Genomic DNA, 19,202 nt, shown 5'->3' with positions numbered 1-19,202 from the left:
TCCAACAGAAACTCTTTATTGAACTTTTGTTCTGTGCCTCAGTTTTTCCTTGGTAAAATGGGCATGATAATAGTACCTCATAAGGTTATTGTGAGTACTACATGACTCACTAAATATAAAGAATAATTAAGACAGTGTCTAACACAGAGTAAACCATGGAGGGCTAGTTTTTATTACTATCATCATCATCATCATCTTTTTATTCACAACAATATCAATTGGATTTTAGGCCAATGGTATTATTTCGCAACAATCATTAATTTATGGGAGAGTTTCCTTATATATGTTGTTAAGACATTAAGTAGGGGCATGCATGGTACATAGTGATTCAAGCAAAGACGTTCGTGTGAGCAAATGTCTAGAGAGAACTTAAAATAGCATTTTAAAAACTGGGCTTTGAAACAATATGTTAATCTAGCAATAAAATTAGTATTATATCATATTCATACACTCGCTGGAGTTTTTATTTATTTTTTCAGTCTTACTCAGTTTCCTTTCCTTATGACAACACAGAATTCTTGGATGTTTGCAATGTCTTTCACATTCATTTCCAGCATGTGGTCTGAATTGATTCTTTGTTTCTCAATTACAACCGTCATGAAATCAAGATTAATAACCTGCTTGGTGAGTTTTGTCCACTTTGAAATCTGGTGCCTTTGTAGTCAGTGTGCCCTGTCTGAGCTTTCCATGATTCTTTCTAAATGCTCCAACAGCGAGAAGCAAGGACAACTGCAGTGATAGGGAAACTGCCTGCCTTCAGGCCACCCCTGCCTGCTTCCATTATTTTACCTCCTCTCCCAAGCATCTAATTATGTTTGAGGAGAGTCTGAAAGCAGATTTAAAGTTCACTAGTATAACACCAGTGCTAAGAATAATGCCTGGAACATTGGTAGTACTCAATAAATCTTTGTGCAATGAATAAAACAAGATAGGTCTGGTGCTCTCCAAAACAGACTGTCACTCAAGTGTGGCTGACAGGAAAAGCACTTGTCCACTGTACTCTCCCGTAAGACTGGTTTCCCTTCTCCACTGCTCACGTGGAGCATCTGCCTTCATTGTCAGTCCCTTCACCTCAGGGCATAGGGTACCTGGGATAGGCTCTGCTTTAGGCATGTAGTTTTGTAGCCATTGCACTTGGTTTCATTAGTTACAAGTTTAGCAGAACTTATGGTAAAAGCAAAAAAAAAAAAACTTCTTGGAAGGATTTTTATTCCTGGGCTCACTAGTCATTTCCTCAACATTCTTACAGAAAATACTTAGTCTCTTCTATACCAAACACAGATTTAGGTAATATAATACTGTAGACCTTCACAATCTAATTAGCATAAATAAACACTACCAAATAAAATACTGCATAAGAACCACAAGTGCCACAATTACAGGATTCTATGTACCATATAATGTCAAATGGGATGATTGATTTCCAGTGAGAACAGAAAGGTTTCAGCAGAGATGGTATTTTATCATGGAAAGAATGAATAATATTTCAATAGGCAGTATGGTTATGTGTTGTCATTAACAAATACCGTAATTATAAAAAAACAATACTATACTATTTGTATAATATGTTTAATTATTAATCTAGCATCCATTATGCCTCTGAATTTTTTCTTTGATTGTCTGTAATTCTTTGTCCTCCAAAACCATGATCCTGAGCAACTTTAACAAAGAAATATTTATATGTAAAAATAAATAAGTTGGTGTAGAAGGTTATGTCCTGGGACAGTTTTATATGATTTGGGGGAGGTATTACTCTTTATTCCTTCTTTTTGTTACTGAACACATGAGCTACTTGTACCAGATAACAGATTTTTGTTTATTCTTTCTCAGTTAATAATTGCATTTATTTTCAAAATTGAATTGCCATCTTTCTCTGTTTTCAAATATCATATTCTTTCTCACTAAGAGTGGAGAATATGGCAGATGTTTAATATATTTTTAAAAAGAGTTAAGGGGAGGATGAGACTGAGGAACTTTCCGAAATACTCCTCCCATAATTTTACCCATTTATTCAGCTAATATTCATGGAGTGTCTACTATGTCTCAGAAAAGACAACAGGAAAGGTGTTCTTGGTACAGTGGTTGTGTCACGAAGATACACAACACCCTCACTATTCAAGAGAAATGCTATACTTTTTTTCATGTATGATGTGTGATCCAACCTCTAAATAAATGCTTTAATTTTGGTTGTTCATTTCTCCTACAATGTTGATGGGTCCAATTACTCAAGGAGCATTTAATGGTAAGACGCAAATAGCATAGTTAGGGGAGCATGCATTCAGCTAGTATTTATTGATCGACTTCTATGAACCAGATACTGCACACAATAGTTGATATTTTGAGTAATTCAGTTTTCTGAGAAAGACAATCAGTATGACAGAAAAAAAGTGGGTCAGTTTTAAAGTTAAACACAAAATACATTTTTGTTCCCTAAGAGTGTGAGAAGAAGGCAGACAAAATAAGTTGAAGACCAGGTCCCTGACTGGAAGGAATTCAAAGTGTCCACTGAGAAATCTCCACATAAACAAGGACAGAGGACCTGCTCATTGCTGGAATGCAAAAGGTGACTTGTTCCTAAGGTTCGCTCCACCTGTCCTACGGCAAGCCGCACGAGGTGGCAAATTTGTCCTGCAACGCTGAGGTCTGCGGACTAGGGTGCAACTGACAACCAGCGCTCCGCGCACGAGAGCAAGAAGCCTCCCCTTCTGCTGCAGAGCACCGAGCCCCGCCCCCGGGCGTGAGGGCCAATGGGCTGAGCCCCAAGTGGGCGGGGCGGGGACGGGTGGGAGGGGCGAAGGTGGGGGCGGGGCGGCGGCGGCCAGCGAAGTGCTGGCGGTAGCTACAGGGGCTGCAGCGGCGGTTTGGCCCGGTGTCCGCGGGCCGGGGGGGATGGGGTCGGTGAGTTCCAGCTCTCCGCGGCGGCGGCGGCGGCGGCGGCCGTGAGCGTTGAGCGGACGTCGGCGTCCGGGACGCGGGATGGAGCGCAGCGGTGAGTGGGAATTGGCAGATGCGACTTGGGGCTGGAGACCCGCGACCGCCGCTGGCGAGTTGCGGTCCAGGGTATGGGCGGCCCACGCGGTGTCCCGGAGCGGAGGCGGCTGCGGGCTGCGTTGGGGGACATTTCGGGTCCTCGGGGCTCCTGGTTCTTCCGGAAGGAGTCCGATGTGGACCAGCGGGGCGCGGCAGGAGCAGAGCAGTGGGGAAAGAGCGAGCAGTCGCTGCGGAGACACTGCGGACTCCGGATGGGTTTCCCGAGTTTAGGCAACGCTGTACGAGCTGTCGGGGAAAGATTTGCCCGGCCAGCTTCCATCTCATTCCAAGTCCCCCAGAGTTTCCTGCAGCCCCTCTTCCTTTTCTGGCCACATGCCCTTATCAGCCTCCATGCAGAATGCAGAAGCTCTTTTTCCCTCTTCCCCCATCGGTTTTCATTCGCCTTCTTCATTTGGGATCTTTTTGGACATTTGGTGGCGTTTTCTGAAATTTCAGCCTGACAATTATAGAGTCTGAGATAAAGTAACAGACAGCTCGTGTTCCATATCCACCTTATCATACTACACCTCACCAAAGCCCAGGATCTTTATCATTTGCGGGGTTGGGGTGCCCACTAAAGGTAGAAAAACACCTTTTCCCTCTCTATCGGAGTGCCCCCCTCTGGTGCATCTCTGTTACTCTTTCCACAGCTCTCCCCTTCCACTATTCTTACCCCTTCCCTCTTCCTCTTGTAGCTAGCTGTCCCTTCACCAACTCCCCTTGCCCCCACCACCAGTCCTTCCTTCCCCGGCTTCTAGGCACCTTTTCACAGCGAGGCCGAAGAGAGCAAGTCCTGTGCTTTGCAAAATAGGAATTGACAGATGAGGGATTGCAGCTACTACGAGGTGGAGGAGAGCGTATGGAGGTGGAGGAGAGCGTATCCCTGTGAGTTTGTTTCTCTGGATGTCCCAGGGCCCTCAAGATCGAAACCTCCTGCTCAGGACAGTTTTTCTTTGGCTGGAAAATAACCAGGGACTCTCCTTGTTTTTGAGCCTTTCTGACACGTCTATCTTGCTTTTTCACCACCACTCCTCTCTAAAGACAAAGATGCGGTTTCTTTACCACCACCACTACCCCCATATTGGGTTTTTTGCATCTTTGCTACCCTCTGCCTTCTAACAGTGGATCTTTTGGGGGTGTTAGGGAATGGGGTGTTTTGTGAAAGTTCCAAGACCCACAGGGAGGCCGAAATAGCCAACATGCTTTTTGTTACACATTTCTTTTTCCTTTCCTCTTCTTTTTGTGGAAATTAACTTCACCTCCTGTTCAGTTTGGAGAGGGTTTCCTCTTCATGAAAAAGAATGTTAAATTAGATATGAAAGTGAATTTTTAGAATGAGTAAAGAAATCACAACAAATTACAAGAGTCTTGGAGATTTATATCTCTTCAGAGATTTCGTTAGGCAGTTTGCCAGAAATGCATGCTTAGAAATGCTTCCTGACTGTAGGAACTGTACAAATGAGCAACCCTGATGCTGAAGCTTCATTAGCTTTTATGGTACAAATAGCTCTAGTCTTCTGATTCTGAGAAGAATTTAAGAGTAAACTTGAAGGAAAGTAAGATAGGCCTGAGTAGAAAATGTTTTCATCCCCAAATTGGCAAGAAATAGAACTCTGGCCGAAATGAAGAAAGCACTGTTCAGGGAATCTGTGGTGGCTGGTCAGTTTTTGCTCTGCCCACTTCCCTAAAATAGAACATCCACCTAAATTATCAGCACCTTCACTTCTCAGCTGTAAAGGTCCTTGATCTAGGAACGTGGCCTTCTGCAACCACTGCTGTTGGCCCCAGGCATTACTAGTATGTTGAACAAAGCTCATGCTCAGAAGTTACCCTGGAAGGATTTGTATTCCCTATGCCATTGGTGATTTATTTCAGAATTCACTCACAATTAAATGTGATTGCATTCTATGTTAGGCTATGTGGAACCTTCAGTCTATTACGTATAAGTAGACAATTCTGAATAAATAGGGCCCAAGACATAATATTTTGGGTTACCCATGAAATGTATGTTGAATGTCCTATGGGAAAGTAGAGGGGTGATTTATTTTCAGTGGAGGGAATGAAAAGGCTTCTTTGAAGAGGTGGTGTTTTGTATGAGATTGCAGTTAAGAGAATGATTTTAATAAGCACAGAAGGCAGAGGGCCTTTCTGGCCAGAATTGCTGTCTGAGAATTTTAGTTATACTGCATCCTACCCAAAATTTGGTATTTAGCTAAAATTAAGAATTTTAGTAGATATTTAGTGCTATCTCATGTGGTTAAATTTGCATTTCCCTGATATTAATGGTGCTGAGTATTATTTTATGTGCTTATTGTCTAGTTGTGTATCTTTTGCAGAGTATCTGTTCATGTCTTTTACTCATTAATTTATTGGGTTGTTGTTTTCTTATCCAGTTGTAAGAGTTTTTGATTAATTTGAATACAAGTCCTTTGTCAGATATTTTTTCCCAATTTATGGCTTGTATTTCATTTCTTAATAGTTGTCTTTCTAAAAGCAGAAGTTTTAAATTTTGATGAAGTCAGCTTACTAGTGTTTTCTTTATGGTTCTTGCTTTTTGTGTTTGAGAAATTTTTCCCTGCATTTTCTCCCATGCTTTCTTTTAGAAGTATCCTCAATTTTTTTTTTTTTTTTATTCCTGGACCATATTGTAAATATTTTAGGCTTACAAGATATAGCAACTCAACTACTCAACTCTGCCATTGTAGCTCAAAAGTAGTTATTGACAATACATAAATGATTGGGCATGGCTCTGTTCCCCCAAGGCTTTTATTTATAAAAACAGGTCACTGCCCGATCTGACTCCTGAAGTTAAAAGACTGATGGTTTTAAGTTATATGTTTAGGTTTATGATACATGTTGAACTAATTTTAGGATATGCTGTGAAGTAAGGGTCGAGGATATTATTTTTCCTCACATGGATATTAAGATATTTGACTACCTTTTCTTCCATTGAATTACTTTGGCACCTCTTGGAAATCAATTCACTGTATATTTGTGGATCTATTTCTGGACTCTATTCTAGTCTGTTGATTTAAGTCTCTCTTTATACCACTATCAAACCGTGTTGACTACTGTAGCTCTATACTAAGTCTTGAAATCAGGCAGTGAAAGTCCGCCAACTTTTTTCTTTTTCAAAGTTGTTTTGGCTGTTTGATTATTTTTACACATTCATGTACATTTTAGACTCAGCCTGTCATTTTCTACAAAAAATTCATGAGGAATTTGTTTGTGATTGCTTGAAACTATAGATCAATTTGAGAGAAATTAAAATCTTAACAGTATTGAGTCATCCAATCAATCAATATGGTATGCTTGTTGATTTATTCAGTTCTTGAACTCATCATTTTGTAGTTTTAAATTTAGGATCTTATACATGTTTTGTTAAATACATTCCTTAAAATAGTTTTTTTTGATGTTATTGTAGATGGTATTAGTTACTAAAATTTTATTATCCAATTGTTTGTTGCTAGTATATAGAAATAAAATTGATTATAGTATGTTGGCCTTATAGTCTGTGACCATGCTATATTCAGTTATATGTCATTCAGATGTCAGTTGTGACAAGCTTATTTATAGGTTCCTTAGGATTTTCTAGGTACACAAACATCCACTTGCAATAAACTGTTTTACTTCTTTCTTTTGGATTCGAATGTGTTTTATTCTTTTTCTTCTTCTATTATACTGGCTAAGATCTTCATTAACAATCTTGATCCTGATCTTAAGGGGAAAACATTGTCTTTCATCATTAACTATGATGTTAGCTGTAGATTTTTTGTAGATGCCTTTTATCAGGTTGAAGAAATTCTTTTCTAGTCTTCCTTTGTTGACTGCTTTAGTCATGAATGGGTGCAGAATTTTGTCACATGCTTTCTCTGCATCTATTAAGATAATCACATTTTTTTTCTGTTGAATATTAAACTAAGCTTGCATTCCTAGGACAAACTCTTCTTGGACAATGTATTATTCTTTTTATATATTGTTGGATTTGACTTGGTGACACTGTGTTAAGACATTCGACATGTTTTCCGGTAATGTCTTTCTTTGGATTCAGTATCGGTAGTGTCGACCACATAAAATGAGTTGGGAGAAGTGTTCCTGTCCCCTCTATTTTCTAAATGTTTTTGTAAGATTATTTTACTTGGTTCAATAAATTTCATAAGTGAGGCCATCTGGTCTGCAGTTTTCTTTCTGAGATGTTTTCAATTTCGTGTGTGTGTGTGTGTGTGTGTGTGTGTGTGTGTGTGTATGGCTAATTCAGATTTTCTATTTCTTATGTTAGGTTTGGTCATTTGTGTCTTTTAAGAAAATTTTCCATTTCATCTGGCAAATTTATTGGCAAAGTTATTTGTAACATTGCCTTGTTACTCTTTTAATATCTGTAGAGTCTGTACGGATGTCCCTTCTTTCATTCATGATATTAGTAATTTGTTTTCTTTGTTTTCATTTTGATCATTCTAGCTAGATATTTATCTTTTCAAAGAACTAGCTTTTAGTTACATTGATTTTTCTCTGTTTTGTTTCCTCTATCATTGATTTCTACTCTTACCATCATTTCCTTCCTTTTACTTTTAATTCATTTTCTAGCTTCCTAAATTTGAAGCTTAGTGCATTGATTTTAGACCTTTCTTTTTAATAAAGAAAGAAGCTGTATATTTATCTAACCATTGCTTTTACTTACACATTTTGAAATTAATTTTCCTTCATTCAGTTCAAAATATTTTCAAATTTCCCTTGTGGAAACTTGATCTATTGATTATTTAAAAGTATATTTTGTACTTTACACATATTTAGGGATTTCCCAATTACTTTACCATTATTCCAAATTTAATTTTGTTTGGGTCAGAGAACATACATAGTCTGATTTCAGTCCTTTTAAATTTATTGAGATTTGTTGTATGGTCCCATATATATTCTATCTTGGTGAATATTTTATGTGCATTTGAAAAGAATGTGTATTCTGCTGTTGTTGGGTAGAATTTTCTATAAATGTCTATCGGGTAAAGTTGGATTATAATATTGTTCAAATCATCTATATTCTTACAGATTTTTCTGTTATTCTATGAATTAATGAGAAAGGATTATTAAAATTTTAACTGTCATTGAGATTTGTCTGTTTTTCCTGACATTTCTGTCAGTTTTTGCCTCTATTTTTAGGTGCAAATACTTTTAGGGTTATGTCTTTATAATGAATTGACTCTTTTATCACTACAAAATGTCACTCTTTATCCTTGGTAAAATGCCTTGTCTGATATAGTAGACCTGTTTCTACTTTTTTATGATTAGTATTTGCATGGTTGTGTTTTTTCTGTTGTTTTACTCTCAATATGTGTCTTTGTATTCCAAGTCTGTTTCTTACAGGAAGTATGTAGTTGAGTCTTTTTATCCAATTGGACAATTTCTGCTTTTTCATAGATGTTTTTAGAGTATTTATATTTAATATAATTTTTGATATGATTGGGTTTAAGTTTATCATCTTGCTGTTTGTTTTTAATTTGTTTCATCTGTTTAGTTTCTTTTACTTCTTGTCCTGCTTTCTTTTGGATTGATTAATTTTTTGGAATTCCATTTATGTCCACTATTGGCTTACTAACTGTACCTTGGAAGACTTTAATACAAATTTTTTACTTATTATATTATGCTTTCAAATGATATTATGCTACTTCACATATAAGGTAAGAACCTTATTATATATTTTCATTTTCCTCCCTTTGTGCTATTGTCATATATTTTACTTCTATATATATTGGAAATGCTGCAACACATTGTTATTACTTTTGCTTTAAATTCAAAAGATTTTAAAGAAATTTATAAAATGAGCATTGTTTTGAAGTTTCCTTGTGGTGAGTCTAGAATTCCATTTTTTATTAGGAGTGGGTTCGACACTTGATCTTAGCCAAAAAGGCCAAGAAGCAGTATTATTACGGCTGGGTTAGATGTACTATTAACACATGACTTTCTGGGATCTCTCCTTGAGTGTTCAGCAGGTCTCTCTACTCTGGCTGATGAAAACTCAGAGATCTCCCAGCCTTTTGGGAGCCATAGGAAATGTCCTGCTACTGCTCCCTGGAAATTCTTCGCCCATCCTTGTAGAGTTTCACTCTATACATGTGTAGCTTTATATTAAGCAAGAGAATTAAGAAATTGCCTATGTAGATTTCTGGAGTCTTCTTCCTTCCTCCCTGGGGCTCTGCCCTACACATTCCATCCTCTCCCAGTCTCCCTGAACTATAATCCCTGTCTCCTCAACACCAGTACCATGCTCTGCTTGGCTTCTCTCTTCCTGTGCCATGGTCTAAAATGTGCCTCCAGGCAGAAAGTTGGGATAATCGTAAGGTTTATCTCATTCGTTTGTGATCTCTTCTCTTAAGGATCACAGTTCTGTGCTGTCTGTAGTGCACTGTCTTAAGATAATATAGTAGAAGGACAAGTCTGGTCTTACTTATTCTTCACTTAAGATATCTAAAATTTTAAGACTTTTTTAATCTATAGATTTTCTTTTCATCTTATCCTTGCTATTTATTTGTTTAAGTAATTATGTTGTTTGCTCTAAAAAATGGCCCACAGTCTAGATTTGCTGGATACATTCTATGATGTAATTTAACATGCTCCTCTTATCTTTTATATTGCTTATAGAATGATAATTGGATCTAGAGCAAGGTTTCTCAACTTTGATGCTATTTACCATGTTGGTCCAGATAATTCTTTGTTAGGGATAGGGGTTGGAGGGTTGGGGGTACTCTCCTGTGCAAGTAGAATATTTAGCAGCGTCCCTGGCATCTACCCACTAGATGTCAGTATAACCTCCTCCCCAGTATGACAACCAAAAAAATCTCCAGACATTGTAAGATGTTTTTATACCCATGTTCTGTTATATAAAGTAGGCTACCTTAACTATAGAATCAACTACAGGAATTTGAAGACATCTACCTAGCAAAAATAACAATACTGTGGTTAATACTGCAGAGAACACATGAAAAAGGTGATTTTAACAAAATGTAAGTAAAGGCTTCACAGAATGGCTGACTGAAGAGCAACATTATAGAGAATATGAATTTCTGTTTGGGAGGGAAAAAATACTAGACACTAATAATGTAAAATGGCAAAAACACAAGTAGTTTCTATTCGATTATATATTTCTTCATTAAATGTTTTTCTGTAACTTGTTGAACATTTTAGGATGTCAGACTTCTACAATGGATATACAGATAATTTTACTTGAAAAATTTTTTTTAATGCTTTACAGTTTAATTATAAAACAAGAATTTTGGACTTGCAGAAAGGTGTTATTGCAATAGTGTACTTTTCTTGAAACATTTCTAATATAACATTAAGCAAAATGTGAGTGGAGGCTTAATATAATCCTTTTAATTTAAAATGAACCACCATTTTTTTCTGTTTCCAAATATCATCATTCTCCTTACTAAGGAAGAAAGGTAGAGAAGATGACAGATACTTATCATATTTTTAAAAGGTTTAAGAGGAGGATTGAGATTGAGAGACTTGTTAAAATTTCCTTTAGATAACCTTACTTGTAATTTAACTAATATTCATAGAAGACTCATTCTGTGTCAGTCTTACATGTAGTAGTTGGCTGTTTTGAGATGGTTTAGAGGTATATCTGGTGGGAAGGGTCTTGAGATTAACCCAGAATAGTTTCGAGGGTCAGACTTTCCTTCATTGAGCTTCCTGAGAGTTGCCCTGCCACTACCCTCCTTGGCCTTCAGAATCCTTCCCTCTCTTTCCTCATTAGTGCCCTTCAGTTTAGCCATCAGTGGTTTCCATGGTGAGTGTTCATGGCACATCATTCTTCTCTAGACGGAAACATTTGGATGTTAGGTATATCTAGCATTTCTAGTGCTTTTAATCTTCATACAGTTACCTTTAAGGCTTAATGGGTAAGTTTTTAAAAATTAACTCTGCAAAATAACTGTAGAACCCAGGTCATCAAGGAGCCTGGAGTTCCCATATTAATTTTTTTTTCACGTAGCAACCTAGGGGCCTAATTGGTTTCATGTCCCTTGAACTGTGAGTCTTTCCTTTCTCCATCAGTGGGTAGCTCTATCTCTTTCTCTCTTTATCATCTCTATTTGTCTCTCCTATCTTCGTTATTCTGTCTTCATCTTATTTTCTCATTATCTGCCTCCACTTTTCTGTGCATCTTTCTTGGTCTTCTTTCCCACTCTTTTTCACCTCTCCACAATTGTTTCTCACATCGTTCTTTGTCTCTCTTTCATTGCTTCTTCTCTCCCTCCTGTATGCTCTTTTCCAGCTCTTGTCACACCACTACCACCACTCCACATACTCTCTTCCCATTAGGACCTTATTCAAGACATTGTCAGTGACATTGCGAGTTCTACTTTAATAAAGAACACAATCCTCTTTATTAAGGGGAATAGTGGGTAAGATAGCACTCTCCCCATGTGTCCTCTGTTCCTCATTTCTTTCTGAAGGTACCAGCACATTCAGAGGTAAATGACATTGCTTGTTCCAGTGAGGAGTATGATTGCAAGCCTATGTGCTTTCGGCCCCTGCTGCTTTCTTTAATTATTTCATCTTTCTCAGAATTTTTCTCATTCTGAGCGAATTTGAGAGTGCAGTTGAAGAAAGTAATATAGTTTTGGTCTAAGTGGAAAGTATTCCCCTCTACAGAAGGCCAAGTAGTCGACTGGTTTTGAGGGAGTTAATTCTTCTGAAAAGGAGTTGAGCCAGGCATGTGTTGCACTTTATCTGTGTAGGGTCCTGTTTTTGTTTTTGTTTCCTTAAAGGAGTTGGAGAGGGAGGAACAGGGTTGCTAAAAGATGTACATCATAAGAAATGTAGATTGCTTACCTGAGAAACTCCCATTAGCCAGATATAGTCATCAGGTGACTTGTTCCTAAGGTTCGCTCCGCCTACCCTGCCGCGAGACTCACAGGGTGTTTAACACGTCCTGCAATGCTGGGGACAACCTGTGGGCTTGGGTGCAGCTGACAGCCTTCGCCTCGCGCGCGAGCCAGCAGCTGCCCTACCTGCTGCTGTGCGCCGAGCCCCGCCCCCAGGCGTGAAGGCCCAATGGGCTGGACCCTACGGGGAGGGGCAAGGCCGGGCGGGAGGAGCGAGGCCAGGGGGCGGGGCGAGGGCGGCCAGGGCGGGCTTGGCGGTAGCTACAGCTGCTGCGGCGGCGGCTTGGCGGGGCGTCAGCAGGCGGTGGGGAATGGGGTCGGTGAGCTCCGGCCGTCGGCCGCGGCCGCGGCCGCGGAGGCTGTGAGCGTTGAGCGGGTGTCCGCGTCCGGGACGCAGGATGGAGCGCCGCGGTGAGTGTGAAGTGGCGGTTGCGGCTCGGAGGCTGGAGGCACCCCCAGCGGCCGCCGGCGAGTTGTGGTCCAGAGTCCCGGCGGCCCCGAGCAGAGGCGGCTGCGGTCTGCGCTGGGAGTTAGGCCGGGGTCCTTGGGGCTCCTGGTCCTTCCGGAAGGGGTCCGACGTGGACGAGCAGGGCGCCTGGCGCGACAGGAGTAGAGCAATCGGGAGGGCGCGAACAGTGGCCCTGAGCAGAAGATGACGATGATACCAAAAGCAGACATACACAGCACGTCCCTGCGTCCGCATCCTGCTCTAAAAGCTCTCCACTTTTAACTTCTTTAATCCTCACATGTCCGAGATTATTTAATTCGTTTTTTACATGGGGAAACTGAGGTTGAAAACCTGTCGCAATACACCGGCTAGGAGTTGGCAGAGTGCGGATTTACACCAACGCAGTTTTGCTCCAGAATCTGTGCTCTTGACCACTAGCGTTTAGTTTTGCTTCTGATCCCTTCTTACTCCCACCTGCCCTGACAGCCGTCATCTCTTTAACAGGGTCTCTCTCATTCCTGAGATATTTTAGGATTTCCGCGGTGCATTGTTCTCCTCTTCGCTTGTTTTTTGAACCGAGGAGGGGTGTTTCGTTGTGTCAGTGGTTTTCCCAGTTCCGTTGTGGATGTTTTGGGCTCGATGGTGTTTTTTTCCTGTTTTTAAAATTTTCTTTTTGACAGATGAGATCAAGTGCGAGGGATTTGGGTCTGAAGCACTAGAGACTGACGAACCTCATGTCTCCATGTTAATCTTTTTTTACTCTTTTTCTCAAGAAGAAATTGGCCTCATACCTCTTCAGAGAGCAGGACTGTTAACTGCTATAGGAGGGACGTTAGCGCCCCTACACCTTTCTCCAGCCATCTCTGCGACGATATCTCCTGACCCTCACTATCAATGTTCGCCGCCCTTTTTGCTTGATTTTCCCCACTCTGTTTTTAAATACTGGGGTAGAGAACGTGCTTTTGGCATTGAGTAGTTTGGGCTGGTTAAGGGAGAACCCTGCTTGCCAGGAATGCTAGACATTTTGGAGGCGTGGGAGGTTGGGCAGCTTTTTAAAACGTGCTGAATTCTAACTGCACAGGAATGAAGTGTATGTGTATTGCAAGCCTTTCTTTAGAAATTACAGTTATTTACACACTGTCGATAAAACTTTTTAACATGCTCCTGTTTGTGGAGAGTGTTTTTTAAAAATACAGTTAAAGAGCTCCAAAATGTTTTTTTTTTTTTCTGATTTGTTTAGCATTTTTAAGTAGAGTCTCACCAAATCGGAAATTATGCTGAAATAGCAGATTTCTGAAATGTTTGGCAGTTTTTTCCAGAGGTAGAAATAGTAAGATGGGAACTATTAAGAACAGGTATTTGGGCACAGTTTTACACTTCAGTTAGACAGCTCAATGCTTGAAACGAAAATACTTCTATAGTGATACATTTGGAAAGGAAGTAGTACATGGGGCAGAGTAACATGGGCTACTGCAGGTCTTGGAGAAGCTGCATTCCAGGGTACCAGGAAGTTAGTGTTCACATTTCTAATGCACATATTACTTAGAATTTAGAACATATGGAGAAAATTTTTCACAGTAATTTTCTATTTGCAACAAAGTTCTTAGAGAAATGGATTAAACACATTTTTAATGTTGAGGATTTGGAGTTTGAAGAGATGCATGAAAATTAGAAGAGTTTCACAAGTATTTTGCTCAACATTCTGTTTGCACAGTTCAAACTTCACTTGGAAGTGATTTAGTAGGTTTCCATGAAGTCAGTTAAGTTTCTGAAATTGTTCCTAGTCCTGTATTTCTTGCTCACAGTCTACAGATATGTTGTAGTGAAGCCATATTTTATTCATTAGTTATGTTAAAGAACAATCTGCCATAAAATACTGCTAGTAATGATGGCTAACGTTCATTGAGTCTTCATTTTGAACCAGGCACTATGCTAAGTGCTTTCCATATTATTGCCTCATTTAATTAAATTGCCAGTTGCAATCTGTTACTACATTTTATGTTACCACAGACTAGAGGATGTTCATTCTGAGATATGGAAAGGTAGTGTAGATGGACTTGGAAAGTGTATATCTTCCAAACTTTCTCATTATCATAGTTCAATTTTATGAAAGCTTGACTTAACTTTGTTATTTAAATTTTTTTTCCAACTGTTAATATTCTTTTTTTTTTTCGTTTGAAGAATGAAAAGTGGTAAAGCATGTATAACAAAATTAGGATATTACTCACCATAAGGCTGACTAGAGGTTGAATAGTTCCTCCTTTTCCCACCATTTTTTTTTGTTTGTTTACCGATTTTTATTAGTCTTGGCTAAAAATGTTTAAGCATTTTTCGAAACACTTTTACAGCTTTGGGTTACTAATTTGACACTTTTTAAAGTAAATTCTTTTTGCTGAGATAAGTGAATTGTTCTTTTTGGAACTTGTGATATATGTCTTTAATTTTTATAACCATCTTTTTTATCAGTGACAGAGACCAATTTTCTAATTTATTAAACTAAAAGCCATCAAAATTAATAAGAATGACTTTTATTAAGTAAGCTGCAAAAGTGTTAGGTTAATAGTGTTCCCAAGTAGGGATTTGTAAAAGTGCTGCCCAAACACAGCATTGAGTGTTTTTGGGTTGTTGTTGTTGAGACTTAGGCATAATAATAGTGCTTAAAAAATTGTCCTGGGTTCATTTTAGAAATTATCTACATATTTAAGTATTAATGTTAGATAGGTTTGAAACTAGTTTAAATATAGAAACTACATTCTCAGAAATAATTTGAGATTAACAAGACTATTGAATAAAGAAACTGTAAAAGCTATCGGAGAAGCATCAAGACACCTTATTTAATAATCAGATGTAGAGAAACAATAGAAACCCAACTTTGATTTCAGTTTTATGTAATCTTGCCTTTACTCAACTTTATGGTTTGTGTGTGTGTGTGTGTGTGTGTGTGTGTGTATTTTGAAAGACACTATTTTAGAGAAATATTTTAAAAAATCATTGTATTTTCCATTCAGAATACTGTAGCAATCCAAAGTTAACCATTTTGGTTTCGATAAACATTAATTATAACTACAAGTTTATATGCTCATTCATTCTGCAAATAGTTTTAAGTAGTTCATCCCTCATATGCCGTGCTCTATGCTGTGAACAGAGAACATGTGGTTAGCAAACAGACATGGTCTTGATTTCCTTGAATTTATAGTCTAGATAGGAAGACATGAACCATCTACTTGAACTTGGATAAGTGCAGTGATGAAAAATATAAGACTCTCTAAAGCATCTCACAGGAGGTTCTGCTCTATTTTGGTGGTGGTTATGGGGTAATGGTGGTCCAGGAAGAAGGCTTCTTTAAGGAAGTGATCTTTGAGCTGAGATTAAAATGAGTAAACAAAGGGGAAGGAGTAGTCCAGGAAAATGGAACTATGTAGAGATAGGACCTTGAGTCAAACAGTTGGTGTTTTTCAAGTTGTAGGGTCATGGGCCGATTATGAATTAAAAACAATTTAGTGGGTTGCCACCAGTGTTTTAAAATATAAAACAGGATAGGATAGAAATCATCTGAGTATATTACCTGGGTCCTTATCCAGAATCTGTTTTCTGTTTTATGCATTCCTACACTTACCATCATATACAAACATAACATATTTGACATGTATACTGGCCCATGATGTAAAATTGTTTCCTACTGTGGGTCACAATAAACAAATATTATTGGAAGAATGAGAAGAAGCTGTGTGTGGCAGGAGTGTTGAGTAGGAATCATGTCTCCAGGTGATATTGCAGAGGTAGGTACGAGCCAGATCTCTTGTTGAGCCTTATAGTGCATGATACTGTCTCACTTTTCCTTTGGAAGAGTTTGGAGCAGAGAAATGACATGATGAGATTCATGTTTTGAAAAGTGTACTCACTACATTTGGAATGGGATGTGGAGAGATCATCAGAAAATTAGTAACAGCAGCTAAGACCAAAATGGTAGTAATTCACTTAGAGTGGTAGTAGAGATAGAAGTGGATAGAGAGCTATCGATTAAGAAGAAAAAAATCTCTAGAGTTGGGTCAAGTATAGGAAGGAGTAAATGGTACAGTAATATATCTTACACATGACCTGGAAATGAATATTACATGAAACTTCTGTGAATTTCACAGAAATCTTTAGTCCTTCAAACATTTTGAAAGTATCCAAATTGTTAGTATAAAATATTTTTAAATGTGTTACTGATGATGCTTGAGCTAATTTAATTCCATCAGTCATTTCCTTTTTGATTCCAATATATACAAACTAAATTAGGACTTTTTATTCTAAAAAGGTAAAATGTAAGGATGAAGCAGAAACAAACTAAATTTTTTGTGTGCGTTCCAACTATGTGCCAGGATTAGGTGTTTTAACATATGGAGTCTTAACTTTGTGCTTCCTTTTAAATATCACATATGAAGTCTTTTAATTTTGTGTTTTTTAGTCCTCACACAGCCTGTAAGCAAATTGTGTCACACATTTAAAAGTATTCAACCAGGATTCAAATCTAAATCTTTCTCATTCCAGATGATTGTGTTTTTACTATACCATCCTGAAATGCCCAGAAACATTGCCCCAATAATCATACATTTATTTGTTCAACCAATCAGGGTGTGTCAAATTAGTGACACCCTTGGAACTTGTTTTCAACAAAAAGATATTCTTGCTGAATTTTGATAATCCATATTATGTCTCTGTGTATGTGTACATGTATATGTATGTATGTGCATGCATTATTATTGAAAACTAACTGTAAATGAACATATTTTATATGTTGAATGGACACTTCTATACCATTATCTCTTTTAATGCTTACAATCATCCTATGAGGTAGGTGCCGTCAGGATGTTATTCTCATTTTATAAATGAACACACCAATACAAAGAGTTGATTACGAGCTTGTGAGGTCACACATAGCAAGTGATAGAGGGAGATTTTGAAAACAATTTTTTTTCAAAGCTCATATTTCATCTTCATTTTTGAAGGTGGTATCATGCAGGGAGAATATGTCCTTCCACTAAGTGACAGTTCAGGAAAACATTGACAGATTTTAAAAAATCTACTCTAGGAATTAAGAGCATGGATTTTGGTGACAAGGCAGATCTGGGTTTAAGTACTAGTTCATCATTTATCAGCTAAGAATTTAGACAGATTATTTAACCTCCAAACCTCAGGTTCTTTTAACTCGTGAAATGAAGAGAACAGTAGTTTACTTATCAAAAAGTTGTCAAGATTCCTGGCGCTTAATAAATGGAAGCTGCTACTATTAGTAGTAATACAGTACAGTTTTTGTTGTTGTGATTGTTCTTAATACAATACTGAGGTGGGTTATGGGCTGTTTGTGAAAACCTAGTAGAATGTTTTCCCTGGTTGATGCAGTATTTTTGTTTCTCTTTTTTTTTCTCCCCCTACTCCCTTTAAGGATTTCAGTTTTTCTGACTGTTATATGAGAGGATGATTGCTCACAAACAGAAAAAGACAAAGAAAAAACGTGTTTTGTCATCAGGCCAGCTCTCTACTGATGTTACAACTTCTGAAATGGGGCTCAAGTCTTTAAGTTCCAATTCTCTTTTTGATCCGGATTACATCAAGGAGTTGGTGAATGATATAAGGAAGTTCTCCCATATGCTGTTATATTTGAAAGAAGCTATTCTTTCAGGTTTGTCAACTATCTTCTCTTAGCATTCTTACTGGATAGTTTGTAAAATTTTAAATGCCAGCCTCCTTACAGAGAAGTGTGTACATAGTGTTAGGGACAGAATATTCTTTTGTAGTTATTTTGTGACTTTTTTCCCCATATGTTTGATGTTTACCTGTTTCATAAACAGGTACAGTAAAATACATTACAGAAACTTGGTATGTGTGAGGGAACAAGAATATAAAAAACAAAAATAAGTCTTTGGTTCTTAGCAGGTGAGCCCGTTTGACAGAGCAAAATTTTCAATCATTGGCATTTTAACCTTCTTGTTTACCACAGTTCACTTATTGGTCTTTAACAAGCAGACAGATATTTGTAATTTAAATTGTTGATACTGCTGCTGGGATTCTGTTTTCTATATTGTTCCTAAAACCTAATCTAAAATCACTGCATTTAAATATTTTTTTTTCTCAAAAATCAAACTTAATTCTGTTTTGCTGTTCTTCAGTTTGTTTCTTCAATTAAGAGATAAGCACATCTGTTTACTTAGATATGGATAATGGAGCATGAGACTTAATTCTTCTGAGGTAAAGAGTACATCTGTACTCCCTGACTTGCTCTTAGTACCTAAGCCTTTCAACTTTCCATGCCTCTTTTATATCTAGATTTGATGGCAATGATATAAAAAATGTAGCTCCTATTCTTTTGTGACAAGTAGCAGTTCATTTCTATATTCATAATAGTATGTCTGGATATAGAAAATGAAGATATCTTGTGTTATTAATAGGAGACCTAGAGTTTCAAAGAGTCTAATATTTCCTATGTATATGTTAAGTATTCATTTTCTGATATATATTCTGAAAAACAGAAACTAAAACTTTATCTTTTATTAAATGATCCTTTTAAGAGTTCATTCGAGCCTTACTGTAATTTTCTGAAGTGCCCAAAATAATGACTTAAATCATAGCCTCAAAATTTTAGTATTTAAATTTTCCTTACAATAACAGTCACATAAGCCATTCTTTTGAGACTGTGTGTGTGTATGTATATATATATTTATATGACTTTTAATTTATGAGTAGACAATTGAGAGAGATTAGGAAAGAAGAGGATTGAAAACTGATCCTAAGTGAAAAAAGAGAAAAATGGTAATATGTATTAGATAGCCAATGGAGACTACTACTTGAGGTAAAAAAAA

At 37.8% G+C, this 19,202-nt stretch overlaps 2 protein-coding genes across 7 annotated transcripts in view; one reads left to right on the top strand and one right to left on the bottom strand.

The window, feature by feature from the left end:
- LOC118613662 overlaps window positions 1-12,161 on the bottom strand; it is a 64,395-nt gene extending 52,234 nt beyond the window's left edge. For 2 of the 3 annotated variants that reach the window (XR_004955633.1, XR_004955632.1), the window contains exon 1: window positions 11,860-12,161. Coding sequence is in view for 1 of the 3 variants with exons in the window: in XM_036236633.1 (XP_036092526.1) it covers window positions 2,840-3,487; window positions 11,860-11,874 (663 nt within the window). In the remaining 2 variants the exon portion in view is untranslated. Of the gene's footprint in view, window positions 1-1,959; window positions 3,488-11,859 lie in introns of those variants that run through there. The other variant, XM_036236633.1, reaches the window with a different exon arrangement.
- Window positions 2,848-19,202, top strand: part of ARHGAP29 (Rho GTPase activating protein 29) — a 62,166-nt gene continuing 45,811 nt past the window's right edge. The window contains exons 1-2 of one of the 4 annotated variants that reach the window (XM_016158480.2): window positions 2,848-2,989; window positions 17,789-18,025. In XM_016158480.2, the coding sequence (XP_016013966.2) occupies window positions 17,821-18,025 (205 nt within the window). In that variant the 5' untranslated portion in view covers window positions 2,848-2,989; window positions 17,789-17,820. Of the gene's footprint in view, window positions 2,990-12,184; window positions 12,324-17,788; window positions 18,026-19,202 lie in introns of those variants that run through there. The other 3 variants (XM_016158481.2, XM_016158482.2, XM_016158484.2) reach the window with 3 other exon arrangements.

The sequence above is a fragment of the Rousettus aegyptiacus genome, unplaced genomic scaffold, assembly GCF_014176215.1.
Source record: "Rousettus aegyptiacus isolate mRouAeg1 unplaced genomic scaffold, mRouAeg1.p scaffold_m13_p_1, whole genome shotgun sequence".
Taxonomy (NCBI): Eukaryota; Metazoa; Chordata; class Mammalia; order Chiroptera; family Pteropodidae; genus Rousettus; species Rousettus aegyptiacus.
Note: the sequence above shows the minus strand (reverse complement) of the source record. Positions and strands in the feature narration are given on the sequence as shown.